The sequence below is a fragment of the Lissotriton helveticus genome, chromosome 9, assembly GCF_964261635.1.
Source record: "Lissotriton helveticus chromosome 9, aLisHel1.1, whole genome shotgun sequence".
In the NCBI taxonomy this organism is placed as follows: domain Eukaryota; kingdom Metazoa; phylum Chordata; class Amphibia; order Caudata; family Salamandridae; genus Lissotriton; species Lissotriton helveticus.
The window spans coordinates 461,449,491-461,474,510 of record NC_136070.1 but is presented as its reverse complement, the minus strand read 5'-3'; the positions used below and the strand labels follow the sequence as shown (position 1 = coordinate 461,474,510).

The window sequence follows — 25,020 nt, the reverse complement described above, 5'->3', positions numbered from 1 at the left end:
TTACAAATTAAACAATATATTTGAGTTAAATTTGTAGTTGCTATTTGTAGGCTTTAAAAACATGCACACCAATAAAATGTGCATGGCTTTCTTTCCCTGTAAAACAGAAAAATATTCTGAATTAGTTTTCATCTGCTTGGCCTTGTTGGTCTTTGTATCTTTAATTAAAACTAATAATATATGACTATCTCTTGACGGAAGGGAGTGTTTTTTTGTCTATTATATGAGGTTTCCATTAGCATTATACGTACAGGAAGAACAATGAGCACAAATATTTTAAAGTCGTTATTTTACTTCTGGTGAAAAGATTACATAAATAATGAATGCTTGCAGAAATTCTCAGAGTGTCTATAGTTTAACGATACGTGTATCCGGATGGAAAGCAAGAGAAATGTTTTATTTTAGTGAAACATCTCATTTCCTAAGCGCATTGCTGACAGAAAGTTATATATTTGAAAATGTCAAAATGTGTACCGTATAAGTGTACTGTTCAAAACAATATGAATGTACTCAAAATATTGTCAGTTTAGCTTTCTTTTCTTTTCAAAGCCCTTTTTGATAGGGCTCTTCGTTTGGGCTCTTTTCAGATCATTGTGCACATTTTCTCTTTTGTTGTCAGAGCTCATTATAAATCACATTATTGCTTTGGAGGTTACTTTAACTTACTAAGGACAGTTGCACTGTTAGCTCATTTGAATATAAAGCGTCAACATAATTGCCTGCCTTGCACGAACTAGATCCGCCAGTGCATTTTTGACCACAGGGATGAGCAACGTAGTCAATAATGTTGTTTATCGTTGTTGTACCAGGTTTCTCGATGCTTTTTTGTTCCCTTCTTACTTTTAAATATTCCTTGTGTAGTGTTTAAGTTCCAGGACAATGATATAAAATATATTAACATATTGTTTCCTACTCGTTTTGGGGTACTCTTTGTTTGGTATTTATGAATTTGCCACACACACAGTTCAACTTCACATGTATTAGGGCAGGTCCTTAGCTGCACAAGTTTTTGCCTTTTGTGGAAGGATAATAGATATTTTTCTTAGGCAACGCCCCTTTTTGAGCTTTGCGCCATTTTTACAATACTTAATGTACTGCATTTAGCTTTATCAAGAGACGATCATTAGCTGCTGAAAACCACTTTGAACCAAGGACTGTAAATGTTATATACTAACTAAGAACTAGATTTAGTGTTTGTGATAGGATTCTGTTGCAACTGCAATGGAGTATCCTCTCCACCAAACCCTTAATTCGCCCACCTGATTTACAGGTGGGTGGAACTTCAGTATTTTGATGATGGAGCCTACTCCAGCTCCATCGCTCCATCACAGAGATAGTGCTCTGATGGCCCGGCGTAGTGCAGGCCATCGGAATGTTGGCGATCTGACTGCCTGCCCTTTTTAGAGTGGGCGGTCGAATGGACAGTTTTTACTGGCTTGGTGTTAAGGGACAGTCAAATCCCAAGGTGTGGGGGTCATTAGTTTTTGATTTTTGCAGAAATAAACTCCTGCTTTTGAAGTTATTTAGGAGAAAAACAGAAAATATTTTAGAATTTTGATGAATGTCTATCAATTTGAGGATACTATCCAGCAGACTTTTAGACATTGACAGGAGCTGTCATAGCGGCGGTTTCTGCCACTGACCCGGAATGTCTGTCGGGCTGGCGAACATATCTAAAAGTGGAGGACGAGTAGTCCTTCAAGGCAACCGAGTATTTTACTTCATTGCCTTGATGAAGTACAAACTGAACTCCACACTCTAAACTAGGCCTTAAGTCTTCTCAAATTATTAGCAACCTGAGCTCAGTGGTAGGGTTTTAATGCTGTTTATCGATTGAGTGTGTGAGTCCAGCATGCACATGTACATGTACATCTTTAGCACTGACACAATTAGAGTAATTTCAAAAAAGTGTAAGAACTGATTTTAAAGTCCCATTCCTGTCTATATTCCTTTAGGTTTTCTTAGTAACTTTTGTTTCCTTTTGGCCCTAATATCATGCAAGATCATTAAAAACACGTTACCAGCGGTAGCGCTTACCTGTAGCGCTTGTATTCGGCAGCATTACTTTTAATCTCCAATTTTTTGGTCCATTTATTTAATTTTGTTTTTTGCACTTACCCCCTGCTTTTAATTCAGCTTGGCCCGCATACCCTCACGGCTGTCAACTCACCCGCATTTAAACTGTGAATTTCACCGCACTTGGCGGGTCCCTCTGCCCCCTTGCACGGGTCGGCCATACTGGGTGAGTGTGTTCCAGCGCGCTAGTCCTCTTTCTACTCGCCTTGCGAGTATATAGGTAGGCAGATTTCACCAGCGCTTCCTATTACCAGCGGTAGCGCTTACCTGTAGCGCTTGTATTCGGCAGCATTACTTTTAATCTCCAATTTTTTGGTCCATTTATTTAATTTTGTTTTTTGCACTTACCCCCTGCTTTTAATTGAGCTTGGCCCGCATACCCTCACGGCTGTCAACTCACCCGCATTTAAACTGTGAATTTCACCGCACTTGGCGGGTCCCTCTGCCCCCTTGCACGGGTCGGCCATACTGGGTGAGTGTGTTCCAGCGCGCTAGTCCTCTTTCTACTCGCCTTGCGAGTATATAGGTAGCCATGTTGACGTGCAGCGGTAACGCGCAGCGGAGACGCCGTAATGACGCCGGAGTTACGCCAGAGTTCAGCCCGTCTGTGCCCGTCCGGGCCCAGACGGGCCCTGGGCCGGTCCCCATGCCCGTCTCATCTGAGCATTTTACTACCTGTGTACGGTATGGGAGGGAGGAACTCATGTCTTGGCGTCCGGTTCATCCTATCTTATGCAAATTCGCACGGGAGGGGACTCCCCCGTTTCTACCGTGCAGAGCTTGTACTGCGGGTCAGGTTTCTGCTTCCGTTAAGTCTGTGCTCTCCATGGCGTTATTGAACTGTCGGTCCTTACCTAGTCACGCTATTGAAATCCACTCACTCATTCTGGACCACGAACTGGATGTGTTATTTCTTACTGAGACCTGGCTCACCCCCAGCTCAGGCCCTGACATGGTCAGAGCACTCCCTCCAGGTTTTCTTATTTCTCATCTGGATAGGCCTGCGGGGAGGGGAGGAGGAATTGCGATCCTCTATAGAGATACGCTAGTTTGTAAGGTTCAGAGTGGAGGGGTAAGTGACTGTGAGAGCTGCCAGTTCTCTTTCCGCTTATCATCGACTGCGTCCATGGCAGGACTGCTGATCTATCGCCCGCCTGGAACCCTGGGAAATTTTTCCAACTCTTTTTTAGAAACAACTGCACTTCTCGCTTCTTCAACGGCCAACTTCGTTGCGCTAGGGGATTTTAATGTCCATCTTGATGACCCCGCTAATTCCCTGGGAGCAGATTTGCTAAGCGATCTTAAAGCTTTTGGGATCAACTTGGCCAACTCGGGAGCCACCCATGAGAAAGGCCACTTGTTGGACCCTATATTTTCTAACTCGGACCATCTTAAATCATTTCCAGCGCTGGCTCTGCCCTGGACAGACCACTTTTTGGTACCTGCATCGTGGCAGCTTGACATCCCGGCTGCGCTGGTCCCTAGGGTTCACATTATTGAAAGAGCTTGGTCGAGGCTACCTGTGGATAGTTGGGCGGATCATCTGGAGGCGACCCGGCCTCCCCTCGGGTCTACTCCGCTAGTAGCAGATGTGAATTTAAACACCTGGATCACTAACTCGTTGGATGCCCTCATCCCCAAAAAAAAACAACTTACTAGGGGGAAGAGAGTGGGATCGGCGCCTTGGTACACTTCTGAGCTGAGAACATTGAGGAAGGGCTGCAAGAGGTTTGAGCGGACCTGGAGGAAAGATTGGAGTGAAATGAGCCGGAAAGAATATCGGGCGGCTCTGAGCACTTATAAATCTGCCATTCGGGTAGCAAAATCTGGTTTCTTCGAGGAGAGAATAGGCTTTGCGGCCAACTCCTCGAAAGAGTCATTTAGGGTCATTAAAGATCTATTGAAACCTCCCGAACCTCAGGTCACTCACGAGAACCCACGTGAGAAATGCTCAGAACTGGCCTTTTTCTTTAAAACGAAAATTGATAATATCCTTGCATCCCTTCCCCGGCAATCGGAGGTGGTCGTCTCCGGTGGCATTGTAAGTACTCAGCCAAGGGTGCGAACAGCAGAGTTGGTTTCTTTTGGTCCTGTCACGGTGGAGGAAGTCCTTTCGGTTTTGATGACCATGAAAAGTGGTTCTCCGAAAGACCCTGCACCCATGAAATACCTAAAGCAGGTAGCCCCTACCATCGGCGGCCCTGTGACAGACCTCATAAACTTGTCTCTCACCCAAGGAGTGGTACCCCCCAGTTGGAAAGGGGCGGTCGTCAAGGCTCTTATCAAGAAGCCAAATCTGGACCCTGACGACCTTGCCAACTTTAGGCCCATTTCCCTGCTGCCTGGCGTCAGCAAGGTGGCGGAGAAGTTGGTAAATAGTCGCCTTTCGGGCTTTCTGGAGGCCAACTCCCTCCTGGGCGACTCCCAAACGGGTTTTCGGCCCGGTCAGGGGACTGACACTGCCCTGCTGGCAGTCGTGGAGAATGCGAGGAGCATTTTGGATTCAGGGGGATCGGTGGCAGTGATCCTCCTGGACCTCAGTGCTGCTTTCGACACCGTAGACCATCAGGTGCTTCTCCAACGGCTGTTGGGGGTGGGAGTCTCTGGGTTGGCCCTCAAGTGGTTCGCTTCCTTTTTGGAAGGCCGCACATTTGAGGTGTGGGAAGGCCAGGAGAAATCACCCTCTATTCCTCTCCAGTGCGGTGTGCCTCAGGGCTCTTCGTTGAGCCCTACTTTGTTTAACATTTATATGGCCCCTCTGGAGAGTGTGGTACTGCCTCTGGGTATTAGGATCATCAGCTATGCTGATGATACCCAGCTGGTGGTAGGCCTTTCCCAGTCGGATCACCAACCTGACCGGCTTCACTTGTGTCTGGATAAGATCTACACCTGGATGTGCAGCTCAGCTCTCAAGCTTAACGGCTCCAAAACGGAACTGATGCTGCTGGGGAACCCTGTTCCATCTTTATCTCCTAGCAGCTGGCCCGACTGTCTGGGACCGGTACCTTCCCCCAAGCATGAGATCAAGAGCTTGGGGGTGTGGCTCGAGCAGGATCTTTCTTTTAAAACGCACGCCAAAAAAACAGCAGGCGTGTGTTTTGGCCTGCTCCGATCAGCTCGGAAGATTCTGCCTCTCCTTCCAGTGGCTGCCAGGAGGTTACTCGTCCAGGGGCTTATCATCTCGCGGCTTGATTTCAGTAACGCGTTGTTCCTGGGTGCTCCAGAATCCACCCTGAACAAACTGCAGCAAGTGCAGAACGCGGCCGCTAGGCTCCTGACGGGCCTTCCTAGGCATCAGTCCGCTCGCCCTGCGCTGAAGGCGCTGCACTGGCTCCCTGTCAGGGAAAGGGTGAAATTTAAGTCACTCTGCATCGCCCATAAGATTCTGCATGGGGCAGGCCCACCTATCCTGGGAGATATGGTTCAGCCTTATAAGGCCTCCCGCTCGCTCCGTTCCGATCATCTACATCTGTTGCAGGTTCGGAGGGTGAGGAAGGCAAGAACCGGTGGCAGAAGGTTCTCTATAAATGTAGCCACCTTGTGGAATTCCCTCCCTTTGCACCTGCGAGCGGAAGCGAGTCTTCTACGGTTCCGTAAACTTTTAAAAACGTTCTTATTTTCTGTCTAGTGCCTGCCCTTCTGTGGTAACGTATCTGTCTGGTTGAGCGCGGGGATGCCCAAGGGTAACCAGGCGCTATACAAAACTCAAAAAAAAAAAAAAATGATAACATCTGGCACTTTCTCTGTCAAGGTTTCTACAGTTTCTGTGCCATCTGTTTGCCAAACTTGTTTTCTTTTTCAGTTATCTAGACTGATGTGTTAAAATGTGGAGGATAGACTTAAAATATGTCATTGTTTGTCGTAAACTGTCATCTTAACTAAAGCAGCTATGTGAAAACAATGGAGCAAGGGTACAGCTGGCATGCAATTTCATGCTATCCCAATGGTCTTCACAGACAGCCTCCTTTTTAGAACACAGTGCAACGTCCAAGTGCAGTAAGTAATTGATGTTGTCCAATTTTGCATAAGAACAAATGTGCATATCCCTCTGCCTACATTCTTATCTAGTATGGGTTCCATGTTTCTAACCAACTTAAAACTATGTTTGCCCTTAAGTATTTTTTCTATTCCACTCCAAAGTCTAATTCCACTGAAGCCTTGGGTGAGGCTACCTGATGAAGATTGCTGACATTTTGCTGAGGGAAGTGGTATTAGCAAAAAAATGACATACACACTCTGAAAATCTTACTCACACAGGTACAAGAGGCTCTTCGTTAGGTCAGCAGATATGGTCTACATTTGTTATTTTTGAAAATTTCACAAAGTGTGCGAGATGGGGGATACTTTAACAACGTTTGATAAACAACTCTTGTCTCACATATAAGAAGCAGCGAAGACCAGCTCCAGAGATAAAATGTAGACAGGAATCCATTTCATCCTGAGCTGCAGGAGTACATGTGTCAGTGTCAGCTGAGACCAGAAGAAAGCAGCCCAAATCTAATAATGTCCGGCTTGCAGAGCAGCTCCTTTACTACAACAGTGCACTTTTCATACAGGTATTTTCAACACTTTAGTTCCCCCAGGTAAAAATAATTACATGAGCCACAGCTGATTTCTTAGAAAAAGCAAATAGTCATCAATTTTATATTCACAGATCATTCCGACAGGAGTTGGCTACTAGGACCCTAAGTAAAGATAAACCTACTGCACTCCTGGAACCATTTTGTGTCCTGTGAGAATACAGGAAATGGACAACAGGAAAATGTAAATTCAGAAAGGTCAGGATAGGGAAAAAGAAGAACATCCCTTATGTCCAGAGGTGGTAATAAACAGTTATTGAATATTCGCCACCTCCACTTCAACCATTCCTGACTGAAGAGAACTTGGACATGACAAGTGTGTAGTATAGACATTTGAGATAAATGCAACCAAACATCACTGTAGCCAATCCAACTGCTTCAACAGATGTCTTTCACTTGGGAAGACCTTATACTAGTGCAGCCAAGAGTTAAAAATACATGGAGCAGATCTTCAGCGGTGAAGAAGTGCAATATAGGTTGGTTATACCTTTGTAGCACGTAGGCAGACTAGATAGCGTTTTTAAGGCTTCATTTCCTCTTCTGGTGCATTTTGATACCTGTTAAAAATGTAAAGAAAATGTCATTGTAAATTGTACACATTTTGGTTTTGGTTAAAGAATGTAGGTTTAATTAAACATGTGTTTCCATATCAAGTGATGTAGGATGATCAACATTTTGTTCAACTAAGGGTGAAAGAGATGCTTCATTGGTGAAAACATTGATTGGGTAATATTTATTAGACACAGAAGGTGTAATCTGAAGACATGTGGATAGGTTAATACACAGGAACCAGCTCAGAGAAGTAAAACAAGAAAAATCAAAATAAGCACAAAAACAAACCATTCACCTTAATGAATGAGGCAAACAAACAAACACTCAGACTTTAGCTGAACCGAAAAAGAAAAAAGGGTTATTACTAAGAGTAGTGAAGGATACTTCCACTCTAGCATTAATTAATAATGGTAACAACATATGTAAAGATGGGAATGCATCACAATACCTGTCCTCATGCAAGTGGTCACGTGCCAGGGATTGACTTGCGCCAACTGTATAGGATGGCGCGTGCCAATCTCTATCATTACAACAGTCCGTTCCTCTGGTTAAGAGAGCCAGGGCAGGAGGGCGCTCCTTTTGTGTTCTTGACCCAAAACTTTGGAACTCCCTCCCTGTGAGCATCAGAAGCATCCAAAATCATGTGGCATTCCGTAAGGCTATAGAAACATACCTCTTTCCTAAGTAATTTACTTCCTTTCCTGCTACCCTACCGGCCCATTTGTCTGTCTGAGATTAGCGCAGAGGCAGATAGGGGCAGGCTATAAGAATGACTTATGAAAAGAGACATGTGAGGTGAAGAGAATATGGGAAAGTAAAGGGCAGCATCATTCGGGACTAATGGATATTGAAGATTACAGGAAGGGTTAAGCTACTGAATTTAACTTCATACATCTTGGCTTGTATTTCATCACAGCTCCTATCCCAGAAAGACGTGCCAAAGCAACAGCCTTGTGAGATAGAACAGGGTCCTGCTTCAGAAGAAGGTGAAGAGAAAGGGTCCCGGATTTCAATTTATTCTGGTTGAGAAAGTCTGATGGGTAGTGTAACAGCAGGTACATTAGTAACTAAGCACACAATAATACAAATATATGTTTAGAATGAGAGATTAAAAGCATTTAACAAAGTAAGTGCCCCTTCACCACAAAAGATGGAAGAGGCTACTCAGAGATGGCTGGTTATAACATAGTAAATTAGTTGAAGCACAGCAAAGTCCCCAACCAAGCAAAACAAACATGTGAACTATTAAGGGTTAGTGCACGTGATTTGATTCCAGATTAACGTGAAATTTAGTGAGCAGCGTGAGTCCCGTACACCAGTTAGTCACCACCATATATGCGCATTTACATACCTCATTGTGCCACACAATTCTTGGTACTACTATCAGCATTGGTATTGTGAAGCTCTGTTTTTAAATAAAAAAGAAGAAAAACTGCAATAGAGTTCAACTTATTTTTCCATACTCTTAACCCTGCTCTGACATGTATTCCTTGTTGCTTCCTTGTTACAAGCTCCTGTAGTGGGACACTGATATATTCCCACCTGATTATACATTTCATTTCAGTGATTTGGTGTCAGTGATATTAGGTGAGGCCGCATGCTTTTCAGTGCTACACCAATGCAGGTGAAGCATTAGAGCACTGCACCGGCACACACCTAGTTAAAATCTGTGCCATGAGGAGAGACCTCTAAATGTGGGAGGAGAATGAGTGGAATGTTTTTATGTGACAAACAAGTTGCTTACATTCAGTAATGCCTTATCTGGTAGAGACTCTAGCTAGCCACAGATTACTTACCTTAGAATTATCTCCAGGTGTCATACTGTACCTGGTAATTTTTTGTGAGCAGTACCCTTGTGCACCGGTAAGCTGCGTCATTCAGCTCTGTGTGGCGACGTCGGCCTTGATCGAGCCAGAAATGACGTTTTCAGTGCCTATCTGGGTGCCACATAGTGCCCTGACAATAGTCTCTTTTCACGACTTTGCACACCAGAGTGTGGAGCCATGAAGAACACTGACCATTGGTGTGAAAAACTAGGGCCCTGAAAGGGGAACAGCCTTGACCCTTGAACTCTGTTTGCAGAGTGCGTAGGATGGGTGGGTCAGCCGGTAAGAAATCTGTGGCTAGATTGAGTCTTCACCTGATAAGGCATTACTGAAGGTAAGTAACTTGTTCATCTGACAGAGACTTCTAGCCGTGGATTCCTTACCTTAGACAAGATACTCAAGCAATACCGCCAGGGAGGTGGGTCTGCAAATCAATATCACACTAAAAAGTTCAGTAGGACTGAATGGCCAAAATGCCCATCCCTATGGAGCTGACTGTCCAGGTAGCAAGGTAGTAGTGCTTGGTAAATGTGTGCAGAGACGCCTGGCAGATGTCCAGGATTGGTACTCCACATGCTAACACAGTGGTTGCAGCCTTGGCTCTGGTGGAATAAACATTCAATCCCTCAAGGGGTTGCTTTTTGGCTATTGCATGGCAGATTTTATTGCAGAGCACGATTCTTTGAGAGATGGTCCATTTCTGCACGGCCGTCCCTTTCATGACCCCGACATACCCCACAAATTTTTGATTGTCCACTGGGAGCGGTTTTGTGTGGTCAAGTTAAAACGAAAATGCTCTTTTTGGATCAAGCCAGTGGAGTCTCTCCTCTTTCTTAGAGGGATGTGGCAGAGCGTAAAAGGTAGGCAAAGTGATGGACTGGCCTACGTGGAATGAGGTGACTACCTTGGGAAAGAAGGATGCTCGAGTCTGAAGAACCAGTTTGTCGGGAAAAAAGGTGCCTGTAGCTCACTGTCCCTGCGGGCAGATGTAATAGCCACCAGAAATGCCATCTTCATGGTGAGGAGCCTAAGAGGAGAAGAATGAAGCAGCTCATAGGGAGTGCACATTAAGAAAGTAAAACCCAAGTTAAGGTCCCATTGAGGCATAACAGAGGGAGCTAGGGGAAAAATTTATCTTGTACCTTTAAGAAGGGGTCTTGAAGAGAAAAGGCTGATCTAGCAGCAGCAGTAAGGCGGAGATGGCATATAAATGACCCTTCAAAGTGCCCAATTTAGAGTCCTGCTGGGCTAGGGTAAGGATAAACAAAAGAACGTGGGAAAGGGGAGCAGATAACGGATCAATGTGTTTCCTGACACAACATGCCACAGATTTATTCCAACAACTGGCGAATACTGTTTTGGTGGAGGGGCGCCGTGCTTCCAAGATAACATTGCAGACTTCGGGTGAAAGCTGTCAATGGTTGCCACTCAATCTCCATGCAGGAAGGCGGGCGCTGACAGGTTTGGGTGGAGAACCCGCCCCTACTGCTGTCACAGAAGATCCTCCCAAAGGGGCATCCTGATTAGAAGACTGATGCGCATTCTCAACAGCTTGGGATACCAAACTCTCCGAGCCCAGTCCAGAGCCACAAGGATGACTTGAACCTGGTCATTCCTGATCTTCATGAGAACTCTGGGAAAGAGCAGGTTGGGTGGAAAGGCATAGAGAAGGCCTGAGCTCCATTTGAGATAAGTGTCTCTAAATGAGAACCCCCTTGGATACTCCAGTGTGCAAAACAGGCTGACATTGTGTGTTCTCGGCTGTGTTGAACAGATCTAACTATGGCTCTCCTCACAGCTGAAAAAGACCTTGCGCCACCACTTATGATCCGCTAGGACTCTTCAAATGAGTTTGTCTGCTCTGACATTCAGAAAGCCCACCTTGTGTTGGGCCTCCAGGGAAATTCCCTGACATTCCAGCCACATCCAGGATGCAGGGCCTCTTAACAAAGGGTCCACAACTCTACCCCTCTAATACAGGACCACATAGACGTGGTGGTGTCCATGAACACCTGCACTATCCTTCCTTTGATGCAGAAAAACTTTTAATGCTAGTCGGATCACCCGGATCTCCAACAGTTTGACGTAGAGACCGGATTCTGCCACCTCACCCAGATGGCTGCCCCAGGCCAGGAATGGTGCATCTGTCACTACTGTCAGATCTGGTTAGGGAAGGGAGAGGGGTTAGCCGCTGACCCAATCACGGTTCATTAACCATCAGTTCAGTTCTTTTGCAGTGCCCTCTGAGATCTGGACCATGTCGGAGAGATTCCCCTGATGCTGTGCTGACTGGAACTTCAGGACCTATTGCAAAGCATGCATATGCCAGCGGGCATGTGTCACAAGCAGAATGCAGGAGGCCATGAGTTCCAACAGCCTCGAGGTCAGTCTCACCGAAACGCAGGATAGAGGCTTAAACATTGGTATCATAGCCTGAATATCCTGGACTCACTGTCCTGGAGGGTAAGCCTGAAAAATGTGCTGCGTCCAGAACAGCTTCAATGAAACGGAGCATCTGACAAACGGTCAGGTGTGACTTCAGCATGTGAATAGTGAACCCCAGTGAGTGCAGAAGGTTCGCTGTAATTTGGAGTCAGGAGACAACTACCTGGGACGAGCATGCCTTTAAAACCCAATCCTTGAGATAGAGGAAGACTGGTACCCCTGCTCTCTGCATATGAGCTGCAACCACCACCTTCAACTTGGTGAACACCTGAGGGGAGCCGATAAGACCAAAAGGTAGCACTAAAAAATGAAAGTGCTTTCAACCTACCATGAACTGCGGGTAACATCTGTGTGCAGGCAGGGCGGAGATTTCTGAATAGGTGTCCTACAAGTCCAATGCCACCATACAGTCTCCGGGGTCTGGGGCAGACGGGACTTGAGAGAGAAATTGAGAGGGCGTAGGTCTCGAACTGGACAAAGGCCTCTCTCCATCTTGGGCACCAGAAAGTAGCAGGAATAGCAACCATGACCTACTTCTGATACTGACACCCTCTCTGTGGCTCCCTTGGCCAAGAAAGACAGCTTCTCCAGGCAGAGTAAGGAGAGATGGAGTAAGGAGAGCCTGTCGTAAGTGGGTAACATGGGTGGAGGGTAGTCACGAAGTGGAGTAGCCCCTTCAGACAATCTGAAGAACCCGGCTGTCTGATGTAATTGACCTCCAGGGGTGCAGGTGATGGCATATCCTGTCACCCACTGGTTAACCATGATGCTTGGAGGGCATGCTAAAAAGACTTGGAGACTGCGGCTACTGCGGTTCGGGGGATGGGTTTACTGGTTCGACCTCTGGCTGCCTGATGCACGGGGTCTGTGGGTCCTGCATCCTCGGCCATGGTGGCTAGGCGGGTAGATATGCAGCCAGGACCCCCTTCCGTGGCTACAAAAGGATTGAAAGTCAGACTGGGGTTGACGGGTCCATGAAAAGGCCCAAGGACCGGGCTGTAGCTCTGCTGTCCATGAGGTGCTCCAGCGCTGAGTTTGTCTTGTCTCCGAAGAGCCGGAGCCATCACAGGGCATGTCCATAAGTGAAGATTGGATATCCCCAGACAAGCCAAATGTCCTCAGCCAGGCATGGTGCTATAAGGCCACCGATAAAGAAACCGCTCTGCCTAGCGAGTTGGTCATGTCCAGCTCACATCTGATTGTGTACTTCGCTGCATCACTCCCATCAGCCTTAGCTTGGTAGAGTATGGGCAGGGCCTCCTCGGGCACCATAGGCAACATTTGCTCAACCGAATCCCAAAGGGCATGTGGTGTTTAATTAATGTAATTCCAGACAGGCGGAAGAAAACATTTTCTTACCCTCCTTAGGTCTCCAGCCCTTTGGATTCCCTGTCCAGTGGGGCATTAGGGAATGCACCAGAATTTATTCAAGAAGTGGAGGCTTTTACCACCAAGCTCTCTAGAGTAGGGTGTTTGGTGAGGAAAGAGGGGTCCCCTGGGGCAGGGCAAAGGCAGAAGGCAATTTAACTGTCCACAGCGCCCATGTGCAGGGCTTGGACCATGGCTGAGTATGACATTCATAAGGGCTTCATTAAATGGGAGAAGCAGTTCTGAAGGGGTGAACCCCGGTTGAAGCACTCCATCAAGGCATTAGTCTTGACAGCCACGGAGGGCAACTGAAGGTCCAGGACCTCAGCCGCCCTTCTCACCACCACAGCAAATATGGCACCCTCCTTACATTGGCATAGTGGGAGGAGAGACCAAGCCAGTATCTGGGGAGTTGGCCAGTCCACTGGCATATGCCAATTTCTCACACCAGTCCATATTCAGATCGGAGTTGAGGATAAGAATGGGGATGGCACAGATGGAGGGCGAATGGGAGCATTGACAGTTGGACTAGAGCAGACCGCGGACGTGCAGCATACAAAGGTGAGCGACAGCGTTATTTTAAATTCTGCTATTCTTTTAAAATTGCATTGTAAACAGGGGGCATTATTTCAATTCTGTATTCTTTTACCTCTAATTCATTTCCGCTTCCCTACCTGACTGTCCTTCACTTTCCCCGCTCTGGTCCACTGCAGCATTTGGCCGATTGTTGTGGAGGGCGGTCACTTGATTCAGCATCGTCACCCTCCTGGTGACGCATTTCCGGGGTTGGAGGGAGCGGAACTACTCACATTGCCGGCATTTAGGCAGAGCAGACCACGGACGCGCAGCATATAAGTATGAGCTGCAGCGTTATTTTAATTGGTGCTATTCTTTTAAAATTGCATTGTAAACATGGGGCATTATTTCAGTTCTGTACTCTTTTACCTCTAATTGATTTTTGCTTCCCTACTTGATCTCCGCTCCGGTCCACCGCGGCATTTGGCCGATTGATGTGGAGGGCGGTAACTTGATTTAGCATCATCACCCTCCTGGAGACGCATTTTCGGGGGTTGAGGGGGTGGAACATCTCACTTTGCTGGCATTTAGGCACGCAGAGACAGCGGAAGCGCAGCGGACGCACGGAGCGGAAGCGCCACTGTTGCACCAAAGGCAAGCCAGTCTGCGCCCGTCCATGCCTGGACGTCGCCAGACGCCAGCTACGCTGCCGGTTTTGGGGAAAAAATGCTTTCCTACTCTAGGGACAAACTTATATCCGTCAAGCCAGCTAGTAACACCTGCCCTCTGCAGTCTCCCCGTGAGTCCATTCTGTTGTAGAAGCTGTAGCTTCAACTCATGGACGCCCACGTCATCTCCTCCCACCTATCCATCTGATCACGGCCTGAACATTAAGCTGCTTAGTCGCAACTGCTAGTCTTTAGTTAAACACTATCTAGATGTGTATGACATGCTGTGTGACGGAGCCCCCGATGCTCTTTTTCTGACAGAGACATGGTTGTCACCTGACACTGTGGCAGAACCAGGGTTGGCATTGCCCCAGGGCTATAACATCATTACCCTCAACAGGAAGACTAGAGGCGGCGGTGTGGCAGTTAGGCTATGAATGCGGTCGGTTCAGGACCCCCTTTAACTCCAACTATACCATGTCTGGCTTACTGGTGTACCGCCCCCCAGGCCCCTCGAAGGAATGTAGGGTTGCACTGGTTGGGATAGTAGGCTCGCCGGTCGTGAGATATGCCAACTTTTCTGTCTTTGGCGACTTAAACCTGCATCTTGACAATCCCCACGACCTAGAAGCAGCAAACTTCTTAGCTGGCCTGGCGGCCTGCCAGCTACACCAACTGGAACATGGTCGCACCCATTCTGCTGGACATCTACTTGACCCAGTCTTCTCCAACTTCCTATGTCTCTCTGTCTCAAACCCTATCCTGATATGTTGGTCCGGTCATTATCTGATCCTTATGTCGCTGTCCGTGATTGTGCCCTCTCGAAAATCATCAAAGAAGTTCTTGCTCCAGCGCCCCTGGTACAAGGTAAACTTTGATCACCTTAGTTCCATCCTTTGTTCGAGTGTTCCCAGCTGGCAGGAAGATCCAGATGCCGCCAGTGAAGCACTACTAGACTGGCTATGACATCCTTTGGATGATTTGATCCCTGCCAAACAATCAAGATGTAGGAGCACTAAAACTAACCCATGGTACAACACCAACCAATAGGCGTAAAGCATGTAAACGAATGGAGAGGGCTTGGAGGCAAGACTTTGATCCCTTACTGAAGAGTTGCTATCAGTCAGCCATTAAGAACTATCACAGGGCCGTTCAGAAAGCAAGGGCAGCACATTTTGCTGAGGACATCAAAAACAGTCACAATCCTTCTAAAAGGATTTTCTCTATTCTTAAAAACCTTAAAAATGGTGGGGCACTGGTGATGTCCACCATCAAGTCTGACAAACACTGCGAGAACCTCGCCGCCTTCCTTATAAATAAGGTGGATAACATCTACAAAACCTTCCCTCAGGTCAGTACAGGCCCGACCCTGGGGTTGCACCCCCTACCGCTCACACACTGACCACTTTCCCGCCAATCTCTGAGGATGTACTACGTGTACTTTGCTGTAAGGTTAAATCTGGCTCCCCGGCTGATCCTATGAAGCCTGACCAGCTGATAAGACTGCTCACTGTGTTACTAACACCTCTGAGCCAGGTCGTCAACATGTCTCTGTCAATGGCCAAGGTTCCCAGGTTATGGAAGCAGGCCAGGGTAATGCCTCTATTAAAGAAGCCCACCCTCAATCTAGCTAAACCGGAGAACTTTCACCCTATTTCCTTACTTCCTTGGGCCGCTAAGATCTCAGAAGCCTATTTCAATTCCATCTTGTCAGGCTACCTGGAGGACAATACCATACTGGACTCCTCCCAGTGTGGGTTTCGCCCGGGTCTGAGCACAGTCTGCCCTCTTAGCTGCGACCGAACATCTAAGAGCAGCTTTGGATGAGGGACGCACTTCGGAACTAATCCTATTAGATCTTAGTGCTGCATTTGATACGGTCTCCCACCAGATTTTGATACAGAGGGTGAAGGAGTCTGCCCTAATGGGCTGCGCCCTGGACTGGTTTATCTTCTTTCTTTCGGAGAGGTCCTTTCAGGTGTCGTCCCCTCCCTTCACCTCCAGATTCCATCCTATCAAACAGAGAGTGCCGCAGGGGCTCTTCGTTAAGTCCAACGCTTTTCAACCTGTATGTTCAGCCCCTAGCTGAGGTAGCCAAGAGGAGAGAGTTGACTATAGTGTCATATGCCGATGGCACACAACTAGTTGTCGCCCTCTCCGATGACTGTTTGAACAACGCTGCAAAATTCCGAAGCGGTCTCGTGGACTTCGCAGGGTGGATGACGGCCAACTGTCTCCAGCTCAATGCCAGCAAGTCTGAGGTCTTGCTGGTCAGGAAATACTGGAAGCTGTGGAGTGAACAGTGGTGGCCCACCACCTTGGGCCCCGCACACACCCCCAAACAGGTAGTGAAGAACCTTGGTGTCTGGGTGGACTCATACTTGAGTTTTCAAACCCAGACTAAGAAGGTGGCGGCGACATGCTTTGGCATCCTGCAGGGGCTTAAACCCCTGCTGGGCTTTTTCGACCCTTCCATCCAACAGATGATTGTCCAGGCATCCGTGCTGCCGAGACTGGACTATGCCAGCTCGCTATACTTTGGGGCCAACAAGACAGAGATTGTGAGACTACAGAGAGTCCAAATGTGGCCACCAGAACTCTTTTTGGCCGCTGCTCCACCTCCACCGCCATTCGTCAGCTTCACTGGCTGCCAGTGGCAAAACGGGTGGAGTTTAAGTCTCTCTATTTTGCGTTTAGGATCCTGGACTCCCCGGCTCCCGGCATTCTGGCTGACTGCTCTCTACCTACGCCCCTCCCGTCACCTTCGTTCAGCAGGTCAACACCTTGCAGCTGTTCCCCGGGTTAGGAGGGCTCGCGCCAGTGGACGCCCTTTTCGCATTCTGGCAGCAAAGCTGTGGAACGCTGTTCCTGTTTACATCTGGAGCTTAGACAACTACCTGACATTCCGGAAGGCTCTGAAAACTCATCTTTTCCCATCTCTCTAGGTGCGGTAGTTTCTCGGGCCTCTCTTTTTTCCTGCTTTGATGGACCCTTTGCTGTCAGTGGCCTTTTTTGCTTTTAGCGCCGGGACGCCCCTTTGCTCAGGCAGCTGTTGCGCTCTACAAATCAGCCTAACCTAACCTAACTAGCCTAGGGTAGACCTGGCGTGGCATGCCCGGTGCCGGTCCAGATCCATCTGTGGATCCAAGGTGCCCAACTGGTGCAGAGGGAGAACCCGCCAGCGGTAAACCAGTGGTGGCCCCACCCAAACCCACATGGTCCATAGGTGCTCCCATGGGGACGCGCAACCCAAATATGAGGTGCATAGCCTCATAGAATTATCGGAGTTGGGCAGGGGTTGCTCCAGCTCCTAGGAACTTGGGGAGGCACAGAGACAGCCTGGGCTCAGCTATGGAGCCAGGCCTCAAGTGACGATGCTCCCTCGTCTCATTGGATGACTTCGATGGACTAGATGAAGTTGAAGACCTCTTTGACTACTTGTTCTTTTTTTGTAGGATTTACTGGCTTTGACTATGATGAAGATCTATGGCTCTGTGACTGTTCACTGTACCTTCCTCTCGACTGGGATCAAGACCTTCATGGCATCGCATTCAGAGCAGCTAGGAGCTCGAGACATCGCTCCCTCAAGGTCCTGGGGTGCATGGCACGACAATCGAAGCAGGACTTGGCATCGTGGTTGTGCTCAAGACACCAGAGACAGACAAGGTGTGGGCCCTTCACCGACAAGTTACAGGCATCACAGGGTTTGAATTCAGCCTTTTTCGTGGATATCCCTGCTACACCAGGAAATAAGTCCAAAAAAAACCTTGACAGAAAGTCCAAAAAAGACAGTCAAAAAGTGACTGGGTAGCTCTCTCTGGCTCTGCGCTGACTAGCTTGGGAAGAAAAGAAATGATGTCAGTGCGCTGGATTGATGCCTATATAGGCACTGCGCATCCACAGCGCATGTCATTTCCGGCACGGGCATGGATGAAGTCCACAATGCCACACTGAGCTGATTGACGCCACCTACTGGCACCCAGGGTTACTGCTTATGAAAAAGTTTCAGTTCCAGGCTGACGCCAGGGGATAATTCTAAGGTAGGAATCTGCGGCTAGAAGTCTCTATCAGTTGTGAAGAATTATTGTGAGTGGGCACCCGATCATTTCCTATTCTTTGCCACAGTACAACTCCTTCTAAACCTTGGAAATAATTAGTGATTTATCACAATTGTCACTACACTACTTGTAACCTGCGATATTTTTACCCTGAAATTAGTGTCTGGAATTAGCTATAGATGACAAAAAAATCTGCCTTGTTTTATAATGATTGATTTTCTGCAACATTCTAACCTGCTCCTTTATTTCGTCTGTTTTTAGAGCAGTGTTTTTATAATGTGTTTTCTAACTTGATTTTTATCATTTAGCTACTCCAAATTTTAAACTAAGAGGACTCTGTTTATTTGTACCCTGCTTTATTGACTCTATTCTATTCTAGTGTTTGGCCGCACAAGAGCCTTAACACAACTAATTGTTTTCCATTCCAATCTTGTGTCTCTTATTGGGTGTTTCTAACTCATCATATTTTGAAGTTTTAGATTTCATTGTAATATTTCTTGTGTGATGTCAAGAGCTGAGTGATGGGGTCTCAGATGGCTTCTAGAATGATGGTAAGGCTACATGCTCCCTCCCCTCTGCATCCGGGCAAGGAATTCAGCCCCTTAACCCCAAGCGCAGTCAGAGAGGTTGTCTTGTACACATCTTGTTCCCCTTCAAAAGCCATTCTTGATGTTACAGTAATGAACAAGCATCTGAGTATATAACCTTTAAAAACTGACGGATGATGCTAGAAAGATGTAAGATATCCCGTTTATAGTTGGTGCCAAGAATGTCACAGAAACAGAGTGCAATATGAGCAAAGATTTGGGAAACTATATTTTATTAATTCAGCTACAGATTTAAAAATATAAATCGGTAGAAAATATATTACAACATTTTGCTTTCATAAGCTATCGATGTAAGGACTATCGGAATAAAATTATAGCACAGTGCCAGACTCCCCTGCTGTTTGGAATACAAGGTTCACGTGAAAACATCACGTTAATCTTCACTAATCATACCAACTACAACAACTTTTAGAAGCTTATATCTCCTGTTACTATTCCAGAAACCACACTTCAGTATCATCTTTAATGTCTTACTCCCTGAAAATCAGTGACAGCCAGAAGACAACATACCTTCATAAACTGCAGATCCCACTCGGAAGTTGTATGTTTCAAATCATCTGAAGGCTAACAGCACCACCATTGATTGATCATGTTTGCATTTTAAAAACAAGCACAGTGATCAAGCCCATCTTTTGAAGAATATTCACAGGAATTTTGTCATTGAAGGATTTTCATTTCTCTCTTCAAACATCTTATAGAGGAAGGAACACTCTGCATTGTTCTTCAGACTGGAAAAGACAGGCGTTCTACCACTTGTATTGCTTCCAACACCATCCTGCAATAATACTGAACTCTAGAATATTGACTACCACTTTATCATAAAAGGAAGTATATATAGTCAGGTCAAAATTCTGGAGTCGATATTTTTACAGGATGATATTTTGTACTTCGATGTTGTGGTATAGAAACTCAAAATAGAATCAGACTTCAGAACCCAACCACCCATAAATATATAATGATAACACAAGGAGAGAGAGAATTTAAATGCATTAATAAAATATATTACCTTCCGCACTTTTCTTCTTTTTCTTTCTCTGAGACACAGGTCGTTTTTGTTCTTGTTTGGATGGAGATGTTGACATCTGTGGAGGGGTTAGACTAGAAGCTGCCATCACAAACTCTTCGGACGCAGAGCTAACCTGAGACAAACTTCTCTCTACTTGGACAGTGGATCCGACATCGGTCCCCGCCTCATTGTCTGGAGTGCTTTGAGAACACGTGACATCAATGGTTGGGGCAGTGTTGACATCTTCAGGCCTCTTAATTTGGTTTCTACTTTCGGTTGTGTTGTTTCCACTGGTTTGCTGAACTTCTCCAGATTTCACACTGGAGTTCAGAGAAGACATTTCAGGTTCATCTCGGTTCTCTGTGCTACCTTTGCCTGTCACTAAGTTAGACGAAACTGCTTGCATTCCTGTAAACAGTCCACTTGAAGCCGTGACAGATTTACATGAGGTAAAAGAACTGCTTGCATTGTCATTTTCGAGTGATGTGTTGTCGGATGCTTCTTTGGAAACTAGCTTGAAAGAGGGTCCTTTTGAGTCAACTTCAGGAGCACTTCCACCTTTAAAAGAAAAATAGGAGTAAATACTTAATAATAGCTATTTTTATGCACCTGACTAAAGAACACATTATAAAGGAAACATAAAAAATATTGTGTTTATTATAGAGACTGTGACATTACTTTTATTTTATATTGCGAACAAAACTGTTATATAATAGTGACATACTTTGATGAAAAATAACACTATTCTCATTCCCTAAATCTACTGCGTTACACTAAACCTTAACGTAAACCTTACCAAAATCCCTAAATGTAACTGAATGCCTAGTACTTAACCTGAAACCTACCGTTTCCATAACCCTTTCATTACCCTTTTTTATGCAACCATTTGTTTCCAGTTGAGGTCAATTGTTCTGGACAAAATACTGTAATGCCTCAAACTATTAAATGAGTGGGGTTCTCTTTAAGTGGTCTGGTGGTATGACATTCTTTATTGGGACATATTTCTCAATGTTTCTAATGTTGCTGAAAAAGAACCCATATGTACATATCATGCTAAGACACACATTATATAGGCATTTAAACCTACGCCTTGTGAACAACGAAAATGGTATTCCTCGAGAAGATTGATGGTAATACATCATTAATTTATTTAGATAATAATAATACATTTTGTAAAGTGCTTGGTTACTCCCACTGGGGCGTCTCCACGCTAGGATTGTGCTACAGGATTTTACCAAAAGGGGAAAAAAGAACAGCCTAAATTAGAAAACTGAGCAGAACAAGCCAGGCGAGCCAGGCAGCAGCGTCTAGCAGTACAGATTCGGTCAGCTTAAACAGCCAAGTTTTGAGTTTCTTCTCAAAGGTTGTTTCTGAAGGTTCTTGTCTCAGATGAAGGGGTAGGGTATTCCACAAAGTCAAAGCTCAAAAGCCTAAAGAGCAACCACCGATAAAAGTTCTTTTCATAAAGGGGATCAAAGCAAACGCGGCACTGGTAGACCTAAGACTGGGCTGCTAAGGGTTCACCAGAGGAAAAAGATACCCTGCGCCTTTGCCATTAAATATTTTATGGCATAGGCACATTGCTTTAAAAGATATTTTTTTGCCCAATGGCAGCAAGTGCAGTTTGGCACGGGCCGGGCCAGAAAGTACATGTCTTGTAAGATTTAGCAGCAAACGTACGGCTGCATTTTGCACTCTCTTCAACTTTTTGAGTCTACACTGTGTGGTGCCAATATAGAGTATATTACAATCCCAGTCTGGACTATGAAGATGGAAGGAGATGAATCTCAAAGTTTGGGTTGAGCGACTGCCAGTTCAACTCATCGTTGAAGCAGCATTTTTATTTATTGTTGGACTACAAAGGATTCTACGTTTTAAAAGTAGCCCAATCTGCGTCATAATATTTCTAACAATAGTCTCAGTGCCAGTGCACTACAGATGTGTAGCCAAGAGCCCCCAACAGAACACTTTTAAAAATTTTAAAAATACCTTATCAGTATTAACCGGTCTCAGCATGTCACCAAGATCTTTTAGTCTTGTTCTTTTCTATGACTGGATGATACCCGGCTCGAAAGCCTAACTATTTGAACTGAACTGGATGAGACAACTATCAGATTGATCTCATTTGCTGACTGAAAACCTAGGGCAAGGAATGACTTGTCCCGTTGAACTGGCGTCATTTGGTAAACCTACTTATTAACTATAAAAAGATTAACACAAGGAGAGGTTGAAACAAGTTGCAAATCAAAAACAAATCACAAAAATTGAATAGGATGAGCAAACAAAACCAAAAGATGCACACAGGCACAACATCGTTACCTTCTCCACTTTTTGCGAGGTTGCTCCTCTGCACCTCAGACTCTTTTAGGGACGGTTTGTCAGTAGTTGTCTGCATATGGGACACTGCTGCATTCAATGAAGGTTTTGTCACCTGGTCTCCAATCAAGGGTGTTTCCGTAGATGTGTTTTGCAGTGGCTGAGACTGAGGATCTGTGCTTTCGTTTGTCCTACATGCTGGTGCTGAACTCTGCGCGCTAGCATACTCAGTGACTTGTTTAACATCACAAATTTCACTTGACTGGTCTTTATTTTTGCTTGTGCCAGGATCCACTGTTTGCACCTCTTCTGGTTTCTGATGTTGGGGTTCGGTGTCATTTTTATGGTGTTTGCCACTCTCATCAATCTCAAAAGTAGGTTGAGCACAATACTCGCCTGAAAACAAGCCACTGGCAACAGCAACAGAAGGACTGAGGGTGAAAGATTTCTTCTCAGAATTGTCTTGGAGCCCCTCACTCTCAGGGGATTTTATGGCACTCTCCTTTGTACTAGGTTGATGACCATCAACATCTCCATTATGAAGCAGATCAGTAGATGACTGCTCTCCCTTAACGCCTGTGGAACCAGGTTTTCCCACATCAGCTGAGGTGCCTGGGACATTTGCAGGGACACCAGGGCCATCTGTTGCGGATGCCAATGACACTTCCTTTGTTCCTTGCGCCACTTCAGTAGCGCCTTTTCCTTTGAAAGAAATAACAGGACCAGATATAGTCTTTAGAACTCAATAACATTTCAGATAGTGACAGAAAAAAAACATTTCCAGCAAAGCAAAACTTATATTATTATCTATAGCAGATCCAATTAGAAGCTGCAGCTAAGCCTCGAATATTCATAAGAAACACTGGCAAGACAAAATTAGACACATATGCATACAAAAATGTATGGGTGCATGGCTCTAATCAGAGTCTGTTGTATAAATGACCTCTATATAAAAAATGTTTTAAAAATAAGTCCTGTGATGTGTACTCGAGCTTTTTCCGATCATATATGTATTTATTTTATATATACTAAGTAGTTTAACATTAGCTAGAAGTGGTCCTTAAAACCTTCTCTTGCGGTTAGTGTTCCTAACTAGTACATTTCCATAGACATATGTGCAATTCTCCATATGCCAGAGTCTGGGTGTGATAGGATATTGCTTACGTAAAGTTTTTTTTACACATTTAGATTTTAAAAAATTCAGACTCCGTCCAAAATTATTGGAATTTCCCCCAAATCTGTACACTTCACTTCAACTCACGGATTGCTTGTTTTTTAGGCGTTGTGAGTCAGTAACTTCTGATTTTAAGACCGAAGTCCACATCAAGCTCAATATTGAACCATCAGTTCATAGTGCCTCCTAATTCTATCTAACTTGATAGCTCTTTTGAGTTGGTCTGGCTAGTTTGTTGCTCCCACTAGACAATATTCCAGCGTTCTGTCTGGACATGTGGTAAATAAGAAGATTTCGCCAGTTCAACCTGCTTTATAGTTGTAATTTAACCTTGTGAAGCTACACTGAATGCGAGATTCTGTCTGTACTTTTGCTAAAGTGACCGGACCACAGAAGGTCACTTGGTCCGTGTTCTCATGTTACCAGATGTAATAACCACCACTTTAATAAACCAATACCCACCTATAGTTGAATGTTGTTCCTTTCTCATGCTAAAACTATCTATGAATTTAATTTGGAACATTTGTACAAAAAATACCTGTGAATTTAATTCTAAGTGTGGGGTGCTAATTCAAAGAATAGAGACGACATCTATAGAATGCAGAGTGATCACACTGAAATACCAAGTCCAGTGAAATCTTCCAGGTGCTGATGTACCAGGAGGCAACCAAACACGTTTAGAACAATACTCTAAGTAACTGCAGTGAGCTCCAGTATGAACACTTATTTAAGGACACTTCTGACATGTAATGAGATCACATTGTATAGTATAATATGTTTGAGAGAGTGTCTAATAACTTTAACTGTTCTAACAATGAAATGTGCATATATTATATCAGTATCGTGCAGTTCTGAAAAATCATTCAGGATAATCATAGGGCTCTTATGCCTAATATGCTGGTACAAACAAGACCTGGTTTTATATTCACACATATGCACAACGTTTTGGCACTATTGATAAAATAAACCAAACCAAGTAAGCCAATAGGCAGGTGAGGGCTAAACGAAATGGGAGCATAGAAGGACAAGTTTCAAGGCCAAGAGAGGGCCAAGAATTTCAAAGTTACTGATTATACCACCAGGTTTCAAACCTTTACGGGATCTGAGTAAGTTGGGCTCTGCCTGCAAATGGAAAGGAAGTGAGTTCCAAGTCTTGTCGGCAACCACAGAGAAGTTGCGGTCTCAAAAAGATGCCATTCTGGTTTTGAGTAAGCAAAAACAATTCCCAACAGGTATTATGTAAAGACAATTTCAAAAATGTATGCAACATGCATTACAAGGAAGGAAGAGACAAGGAGTCAATTGATTTTTAGAGGAGGAAGTATTATTTACCAAGAAGCAAGGGGGAAGATCTTTCATATGTCAATACAGTTAAAACAGCACTGTACAGAACGGATCTTGTGACAACCCAGTGACACTTGGTGCAAGGTGCTATATACAATTGGTGATAGTGAATGTGCAAGTGCTAAAAACAACAGCATTGGCGACGCATTAACCGAAGTATTTACATCAAACAATGGCTCCGAAAGACAAGTTATAATCACTTGAACCACAGTTATTTATACAGGAGCACAAGACGTGATATGCGTCGTATAATTCAAGCTGTACAGTCAACGGCGTTTCGATCCCCTTTAGTCGGGATCGTCATCAGGACAGGGTTGTCGATGAAAACAGTGCTGTGGGCAGAAAGGGCAATTTTGAGCGGGGGATCACGGGTTGGGACAAAGCTGGGGGTGAGGTGGTGAACGGGTTGGAGATCAGGTTTACATTAAAGGTTTAATGTGCATAGGATGTGAATGGGGTGGGGGCCGGAGCAGGGGGTCGCAG

The 25,020-nt window shown here is 45.3% G+C and overlaps 1 protein-coding gene across 2 annotated transcripts in view; it reads right to left on the bottom strand.

Moving 5' to 3' along the window:
* Window positions 1–2,601: 2,601 nt before the first annotated feature.
* LOC144781426 (inverted formin-2-like) overlaps window positions 2,602–25,020 on the bottom strand; it is a 363,383-nt gene continuing 340,964 nt past the window's right edge. The window contains exons 21-24 of one of the 2 annotated variants that reach the window (XM_078660277.1): window positions 22,023–22,721; window positions 19,704–20,261; window positions 8,560–8,613; window positions 6,909–7,213 (exon numbers count right to left, since the gene is read on the bottom strand). In XM_078660277.1, the coding sequence (XP_078516403.1) occupies window positions 8,561–8,613; window positions 19,704–20,261; window positions 22,023–22,721 (1,310 nt within the window). In that variant the 3' untranslated portion in view covers window positions 6,909–7,213; window position 8,560. Of the gene's footprint in view, window positions 7,214–8,559; window positions 8,614–19,703; window positions 20,262–22,022; window positions 22,722–25,020 lie in introns of both variants that reach the window. The other variant, XM_078660278.1, reaches the window with a different exon arrangement.